The sequence below is a fragment of the Myotis lucifugus genome, unplaced genomic scaffold (assembly GCF_000147115.1).
Source record: "Myotis lucifugus unplaced genomic scaffold, Myoluc2.0 scaffold_57, whole genome shotgun sequence".
NCBI classification, from domain to species: domain Eukaryota; kingdom Metazoa; phylum Chordata; class Mammalia; order Chiroptera; family Vespertilionidae; genus Myotis; species Myotis lucifugus.
This window is the reverse complement of record NW_005871105.1, coordinates 960,048-969,293: the sequence shown is the minus strand read 5'-3', so window position 1 is coordinate 969,293 and position 9,246 is coordinate 960,048. Positions and strand designations below refer to the sequence as shown.

General features: G+C 43.8%; 1 protein-coding gene across 1 annotated transcript; it reads left to right on the top strand.

Moving 5' to 3' along the window:
- The first annotated feature begins 284 nt into the window (after positions 1–284).
- Positions 285–3,589, top strand: TSPYL1 (TSPY like 1). The gene has a single exon (XM_006089170.3). It carries the CDS (start codon positions 366–368, stop codon positions 1,644–1,646), a length of 1,281 nt encoding a protein of 426 aa, XP_006089232.1. The 5' UTR covers positions 285–365; the 3' UTR covers positions 1,647–3,589.
- The last annotated feature ends 5,657 nt before the right edge of the window (positions 3,590–9,246 follow it).

Below are 9,246 nucleotides of genomic sequence, written 5' to 3'. Positions count from 1 at the left end.
CCTACAATTACCCCAGCGTATGTGCTGGAGGCAGGTTCCAGGTGCATTGTGGGGAGGGCCCTCAGCGCCGTCGGTCTCCGAGTCCCTGGTACATTTATTTACGTGTAAGTCAATTTATCGCGCCAACCGATACACTTCCTGTCAGTGAGACGGGGAACGCGCTCGCACCTGGCAACAGCCGCACCAATCACAGGCGCAGCGAAGTCGCGCGGTGAGCTCCGCCGCTGTGACGTCACCCTCACGGAGACCCTCGCGAGACGAGACCGGAGAGTGGGCGGCGCTAGACTCCGCTTCACACCGCCCGCGGCTTCTGTGAGGAAAGCGGTTGCTAGTTTACGGTTGGTCTGGCTGCTACGACCACCACCATGAGCGGCCTGGATGGGGCCGAGGGGGCTCCTCTCCTCCAGCCCTGCAGCCCCGATGCTCCCGACGGTGCCACCGGACCCGCCGACCCACACCAGGGCCCGAAGCTCCGTGAGGAAACCGAGGCGGCACAGGTGATGGCGGAGTCGGGGGAGGGAAGCTTGGAGGCCGTCGCGCCCCCACGGGCCCAGCTTCCAGAGGAGGAGGGAGCCTCGCACGACCCTGCGGCCTGCGGCCATGCCCCCCAGTTCGGAGTCGGTGGGGGTCGCAGTTTCGGGGCGCCTGAAGCGGAGCTAGAACAGGCCCCGCCCCCCGCCGGGGCCCCGGTGGCCGAGTCTGTGGCCATGGCAACCGACCGCGGCCTGAACAATAGCTGTCGGCCTGGGGAGCTGCGCGGCGCCGGCGCCGAGAGGCCGGGGGCTGAAGTGGTGGCCGAGGCGAAGGCCGCGGATGAGGCGATGGTGGAAAAGGAAGGAAAGGAGGAGGAGAGAGTAATGGAGCAGGAGGTGGAGGTGGAGGAGAAGCCAGTAGGCGAAGAAGTAGAAATGGCGGAGGCAAACAGAGCGGTGGCGGAGGCAAACAGAGCGGTGGCGGAGGTGATGGAGGGACCACGGCGCCGGCCCCTGAACGTGAATTTCCGCGTGAACCTCCGCATGAACCCCCTGGAGGCCATCCAGCAGGAACTGGACACGGTGAATGCCCAGGCTGACCGGGCCTTCCAGCAGCTGGAGCAGAAGTTCGGGCGGATGCGCCGGCACTACCTGGAGCGCCGGAACTACATCATTCAGAATATCCCGGGCTTCTGGGTCACCGCCTTCCGGAACCACCCCCAGTTGTCCCCCATGATCAGGGGCCAGGATGCCGAGATGTTAAGATACGTCACCCATTTGGAAGTGAAGGAATTCAGACACCCGAGAACTGGCTGCAAGTTCAAGTTCTTCTTCCGAAGAAACCCCTTCTTCAGAAACAAGCTGATCGTCAAGGAGTACGAGGTCAGAGCTTCCGGCCGCGTAGTATCTCTCTCCACTCCCATCGTGTGGCGTCGGGGTCACGAACCCCAGTCCTTCATTCGCAGAAACCAGGACGTCGTCTGCAATTTCTTCACCTGGTTTTCAGACCACAGCCTTCCAGAGTCTGACAAGATTGCCGAGATCATCAAAGAGGACCTGTGGCCAAACCCGCTGCAGTACTACCTGCTGCGGGAAGGAGTCCGTAGAGCCAGACGGCGCCCGCTAAGGGAACCAGTGGAGATCCCCAGGCCGTTTGGGTTCCAGTCTGGTTAAAGTTTGTCCTTGGGACTACCTCTGCACAAGGTCCCCTGACTGCTTGCTGAAATCTGTGCTTTGAGCAACGGAAAAGGGTATACCTTCTACTGTTTTTTCCCCTGACATTTCTAAGACCTTTTTCCTCTGGACATTTGTTTATTCAACCTCAAGATTGAGACCTTCATGGCCATGCTTCTCCACTTCTACACAGCCTGACTTTTCCACTGATATGCAACCTTCATGCTGTTCTGCATTACTGTCACATTCTGCAAGGCCATGACTCACACTACTGCTGAGCCAAGTAAATATGCTGTAAATTTCACTGCCTTTTTCTGCACTGTTTGGACTCTTTGTTTCCAGGGCCTCTGGTGTGGTGGTTCTTACCACCTGGGATTCTAGCTTTGTCTAGAGGCCTGTTCTACCCACTCTGCTCTGCAGGGCAGGCATATAGCCTGTGGACTTTTGCAGAAAATAAAGCAACCAGAGACACTGGAGAGCAGCAGTGGGCCACTTGGTCTTTGTGACTTATGTGACTCCATTGCTCCCCTTGCACCTCTGGTTGTGCCCACTCCTGTTAGCCTGCTGCCTACTCGATGAACATCTTCCAGACCATTGTCAGCTCCTCTGATTTCTGGTGAACCAGAATCTCCAGAACTGGTGGTGGACATAAGTTTCCTGCTAGCACAAATTTCCTTTCCAGCCTTTCCATTCCTCTACCCAAAAGGCATCTTAGTTCCTCACCCCCTCTTCCCTTGATCCCCATCACCCAATAGCCCTACTTCAGGGAAGTGGTTGAGGTGACAGTTTAGATCTTGTCCTCATGACAAGTATAAGGATGGTGTCCAGGCTTTCTCAGCACCAACTAGTGAATTCACACAAAACTTAGGTACCTCTTTGTACCTTCTTTCCTCATCCTGAAGTAATTGTCAGGATAGCAGTACACTTTCTCTCTGTGTGTCCCTTATCTCAAAGAAAAACAAAGCTTAGAAACATCTGCAAAAGCCAGATCTTTTAGTTAATTTGGCTCTCCATGATTTCCAGGGACACTTCGACTGGTTGCCTCCTCACATGTCCTGACTGACCAGGGCCGGGAATGAATCTGCAATCCAGGTATGTTTTCTTGACTGGGGATTGAACCCACAACCCTTTGGTGTAGTGGGTCAGTGCTCTAATCACTGCACACACTGGCCAGGATTTTTTTATGTTAATCCTCACCCAACGATAATTTTTCCATTGATTTTTAGAGAGAGTGGGAGGGAGGAAGAGGGGTGTGAAAGAAACATCCATGAGAGAGACATCGATTGGTTGCCTCCTGCACACACCCCAACCAGGGCAGGCATCAAACCTGCAACGGAGGTGCATGCCCTTGACCTTGACCAGGAATCAAATTGACAACACTTCAGTGCTTGGGCCAACGCTCTCATCACTGAACCACACTGGCAAGGGTGAGAAGAGTTATTTAAAGAAATACAACTTTGGGTATTTTCTCGTTTTCATTTGACTTAATTTATGTAGATTAATACTGTGTCCTTTACTTCACTAATACTTAGTAAAAGCCTGTTATTTTCTGTTTCTGCTTACTAGGAAAATTGAGTTATACAAGCTTTCTTTGCTTTTGTTTGGGAACATTTAGAAAAATAACAATCTTTCCAGTACAGTACGATGTAGAGACTGAAATGAATATTCCTAATGGTTTTCAACTTGTTCTTGTTTCTGTCAAAACTGCATTCTTAGAAATATAAATAACTTGATCTTGTCAGATTATTAAGACTTTGGAAATTATTGTCTTCATGGAAAAATAACCTGCAAAAACAGTGTGGCTTGATTGTCTTGCTTGATAATTTGCACTGGTAACAACTTATTAACAATTTAGCTTAAGTACTTGGGAGATTGCTCTGTCATTGGAAGTGTACCATTAACATATATGCATGATGGAAAATAAAAGTATGTTTCTCTGTTAAGAGTTCCTATTTTTCACCCTGTCAACAAACATGCTTGAAGAAATTATTAGAGATAACAGATTATGGAATTTAATAAAGCTCTTAAATGAATACAACAGGCATTATCCAAAAGTAAATAAAATATGGCACACTACTACACCTTGAAAGGTAGGAAGGGATGTTCCTTTTGTTTACTTTAAAATGTCAACAATTGCAACTGCTTATTCATGATGTCAGTTTTTCCCCATACACTTTGTGCAGCACCCCTACTCCACTCCAACCTTCACTTAAAGCTTCCATTTTTGTCTATATAGATAATAGTTTCAGGTCATTCAGGCTAGTTTTAGTCATTTGTGCATTTAATAAGCACACATTCAGAGAATTCTTATCATAAGTGATATACTCTTCTATCCCATACTTTCTCAGCTGTAGAAATTTGTTTGTTCTTCAAACCTCACCACCTTCTATCTCTGTCAGATCTTTCAAGGCCTGTCAAAAATAACTCTTCTGTTTTACACTTTTTCTGTTCCCCTTAGGGAAGATGGAACTCTTTTTTATGTACTTGGTGTACTTTGTAGGAGTCTCTGTTCTAGAAAATAACACAGTAATTCATTTTATTGAATTCCATGAACATTTGTTAAGGCACCTGTCAGGCCCCAGGAAGATAACAAGTGTAAGAAGAGAGAATGCATTCCATTTATTGTTAAAGAACTGGGGAAAGACTGATATGGAAACAAATAATTGGCAGAGTGACAAAGATTTATTTCCATGTCTTTCACTGTCCCTTTCTGGTTTGGAAGTTTTGTGAAAGCAGAGATGGAAAAGGATGTTTTTACCTTTGTCACTGCATCTAGCTGAATGTACATAGTTGTCACCAGATAAATACTGGATGACAAAATAACAAATGGAGAAAAGAAACAACCTAGTACCCAACCAAGCATGTCAAACGAGGCTGGCAGGCCGCATGTGGCCCACAAGGAATACTTCTGTGGCCCAGCCAATATAATGGTATGTAAGGAATGTTTTAATAAAAGTTTGTTAATTTATACAATATCCTGTTATGCATAATTATTAATAACGAACTACAACGTTCACTAATGACTGACTACTCTAATCCTGTTACATACTTTTCCCGTATGCCATTTCTCTCCACTAATACTAGCGAATATTTTAGCAGCTGATTGCCACGTCATTTGTCTTGCACTGACTTATGGTGTGTGCAACAGGAAATATTTCGCTTTCAGAGAACAAGAAAAATAGGTTTATTTGTGTTATACTTATTTGTGTAGTTATTCAGTGTCTGGTAAGTTAATGTTCAAGAAAAATTTAATTTTTATTAAAATGTTCTATTGTTTTATGTTAACGATTACTCATTTATTTCAGCCCTTTGCATTCAGCTAAATAAAACTGTTTATTTAAATATCTAAATAAACCTGTGTTTCCATGAAAATTGAAGCTTTTGTTTTTTTGTGGTTCACATAAGCTTAAACCTTATTTACTTGGCTTGTGTTAGCCTTTGAGTTTGACATACTTGACCCAGAAAGACTTGATGAGGTAATGAAAAGAAGAAAATGGTTTTCAAGGTATTTGTAAAATTTATGTCAAAAAATTTACAAGGCCTTTATTAAATAAAAGCAAAAATTAGAAAAAATCCAAACACTAACATTTATTAACTTTTCACTTGCCATCTTAACAGAGCATCAACTTTGGATCAACTTTTATGTACTTTGTTTTTGTACATCTTAAGGTGACTATTCACCTGGAGATTGAAGGTTGTTACACTCTAGACATGTGCTGTCCAATACAGTAGCCACGAGCCATCAATGGCTATTGAGCACTTTAATTGTGGCTAGTCCAAATTGAGATCCGCTGTAAGTATAATATACACCCTGGATTTCATAGACGTGGTTTGGAAGAAATGTAAATTATCTTAAGTTTTTATGTTGATTGCATTTGAAATAATATTTTTGATACACTGGGTTAAGTAAAATGCATTATAAGTTAATTTCTCCATTTTTTAAATGTGGCTACTGGTAAAATTTTAAATTACATGGGACAGCATGGGTCTAGACTTCTTGAGTATCTCAAAGTATATAAAAATATCTAAAAATTAAACGTTATTCTTTCTCCCCATGAAATTTTTGTGACTTTAGGACAAGGCTTATCTAGTTTAAATTCAAGTTGGATAAATTATAACTAGAGGCCAGTGGGTAAAAAGGATAATGAAATGAAATGCCTTTTATAATCTTGTTCTAAGATATATCCAATACTTTGCAAAACGTACTGTGTAAAACTATTTTTCTGGATATAAGGTAGATCTGGGTGCCAAATTGGCACTGATGGTTATATTGGTTCAGTCTCTAGTGATATTTAGGACCTATAGCTTCATATTTTTCTAGAATAAAATACTGTGTACTTTTTGGCTTACAGATTTACATGAAGCTCAGAAAATAAAAGTAATTTCAGTCATTAACACATTGTATGTGGGCCGTTTTTGCTAATTTTTTGTGCAAATGGCAACGTTCAGTAAAATTATGATAACTTTAGTTTTACATATTTTTTTTCAATGAAACTTTTTGTGATTTACTATAAAATGTATACTGAATTATTTTTCTTAAATTTTAAACAGACAAATACTGGAAAACTCACTGGAAATTGTGTTTACCAGTCAATGTAAAACGTATAAATATGTTTCCCGTATACAATGTGTTAAATATATCATTTTGTGTATGTTACATGGGCTGCAAGTTTTAGCTGTTAGCCAGCAACAGAAAAAAAAAATCTGAATCTAGCATTATATCAAGTCAATGCAATGCTCACCACTTGAAGAAGCATATTTGATTGTTAAAAATTAGCGTGCTAATTGCTGCAACAGCAATTATTATTTTGTATTGGATACTATATTAAGGATTATATGGAATGTAGATATTGTCCTTGCTCTTTAAGAACTCTATCTCATTGGGGGAATATCACTCCTCGGATGTTTTCTCGAGCAAATCACATACTCCAACCAGTCACATGCACAAGAAAATGGGATTTATGTGGTCAAGAGGAGGACCATCCCCTCAGGGCCAACTTCTCTCTCCATGTTAATTTATAATTGAAGTGCCTAGACTGTATAGAAATAATAGATATAATCTTTATTAGTTAGTATTAATTATTAATTCCATGTTTGATTGAAGTGCTTTGTTTTGTCCTGAAGGGCCACCTTGATCCATTTCCTTTGACCTCAGAATTTGTTAAGACCCACCGAAGAATTTCCATCAGATCAAATTAGGAAAACAATGTCTACTTTTTGGCTTCATGTTCTCAGTACTTGCATTTAATGTAACTTTCTTGAGAACAGGCCAGGAAGAAACGGTTCTATTAAAAATGAAAAGGGGCCTCTGTTTTTCTCTCTAAAATCCATAAAGAAAACATATTTTTTGAAAAAAGTTAAAAAATAATGAAAACGGTCAGTTAAATAAGCTGCTAATTATTATAAATACCCAGATGTCTTTCTACTGGCCTGAAGAGACAGGGAAAACACACTAGCTTTAAGTTGGGATTAAATCACAGTTTTAGAATCTTTCCCCAAGTACATTAGGCAAAATAAATACTTCTCTGAGTCTCAGTTTCCTTGTTCACAATGCAGGGATAATAATATCTATTTTATAAGTTGATATTCTCCTAGGTTGTATTTGGAGAATGCGTTATAATGTTTTAAGATGATGATAACAAACGTGGGAGCTTTGCTATGTGCCAGGCACTGTGCTAAAAGATTCAAAGTACTAACATCCTATATAATAAAAGGCTAATATGCAAATTGACAAAACAGCGGAATGACCGGTTGCTATGATGCACACTGACCGCCAGGAGATGCCCTCTGGTGGTCACTGCGCTCCCACAGGGGGAGTGCCACTCAGCCAGAAGCTGGGTTCACGGTTGGTGAGCGCAGCAGCGGTGGCGGGAGCCTCTCCTGCCTCTGCAGCAGCGCTAAGGATTTCCGACTGATGGCTTAGGCCCGTTCCCCAAGCCATCTGTCAGATATCCGGAGGGCTCCTGGACTGCAAGAGGGCACAGGCCAGGCTGAGAGACAACCCCCCACCCCGAGTGCACAAATTTCATGCACCTGGCCTCTAGTCTATATATATATAAAAGGCTAATATGCAAAGTATCCCCTCAGGAGTTTCACCAGGAGACTGGGAGTTCGGTCGCTCGCTATGATGTGTGCTGACCACCAGGGGGCAGCGCAGAACATGGCGGGCGACCAGTGGCGGGGCATGGAGGGAGCAAGGAAAGGAGGAGGCGAGGAGGTGGGGAGGCAGGGAGGTGGGAACCTGATTGGCCCTGATCGCTGGCCAGGCCTAAGAACCCTACCCGTGCACGAATTTTGTGTATTGGGCCTCTAGTTGTTAATAAAGGTTAGAGTGTAAAAATGCCAACCACAATTCCTGGCATATAATATGTAATCAATATTTAACTCCCATTTACCTTCCTCTCATTTTTAATTTCTCATTTAATTTACGTTTAGATCAGTAGTCATTTAGCCTAATATTTTTCAAACCTGCCCATTATAAATAGCTGGGAGCTTTGATAAAATCCTGATGCCTAGGCTCTACTTCAAACCAACTAAATTAGACCCTAAGGTGCAAACAAGTTTGAGAATCATGGATAACCCTTCCTCCTCAAATGAGGGAATGCCCACTCTCCAGTTTTGTTACATTTACTCAGAAATTTACCACCTTATAACATCCAGCTAAGACAAAGTACCGGGAATATAGTAGGCTCTCAGCACATCTGCTCCATATAACCCATGTAGTCTTACAGAATAGAATTAGCTTGATTGTACAAAAGAGCTCTTTAGTAAGTACTTTCTATGAAAATTTACTTTCTTGCTGTCCCACAGTTTGCTTCTTTTTAAAAATCCTATATAATAAAAGCCTAATATGCTAAGTGTCTGGTCACCCGGTCGGCCGTTCAACCAATCAAAGCATAATATGCTAATGATATGGTAAGGCTGCTCAACTGCTCACTATGATGTGCACTGACCACCAGGGGGCAGACAGTTGACCGGTCAACCAGTTGCTATGATGTGCACTGAACACTAGGGGGGGCAGATGCTCTGACCGGTAGGTTAGCTTGCTGCTGGAGTCCAGCCGATCAGGACTGAGCGAGATGGGCCGGACATGCCCTGGAGCCCTCCCGTGGTCCCTCCCCGGCTGGCCAATCTCCTGTGTCCCTCCCCGGCCCCAATCGTGCACCAGTGGGGTCCCTCAGCCTGGCCTTTGCCCTCTCACAATCTGGGACCCCTCTGGGGATGTCAGGGAGCCGGTTTCAGCCTGATCCCGCAGGCCAGGCTGAGGCACCCGACTGGTGCATGAATTCGTGCACCGGGCCTCTAGTGTGTGTGTGTGTGTGTGTGTGTGTGTGTGTGTGTGTGTGTGTGTATTGATATCAGAGAAGAAGGGAGACAGAGATAGAAACATCAATGATGAGAGAATCATTGATCTGCTGCCTTCCACACACCCCCTGCTGGGGATCGAGCGGGCAACCCAGGCATGTGCCCTAATTGGGAATGGAATGGTGATTTCCTGGTTCATAGGTTGACACTCAACCACTGAGCCACACTGAGTCTGCTTCTGTCCCTAAGTTCCCTTACACTTGTTTAATTCTGGAGTTGTCAGTCTCTTTCTTCA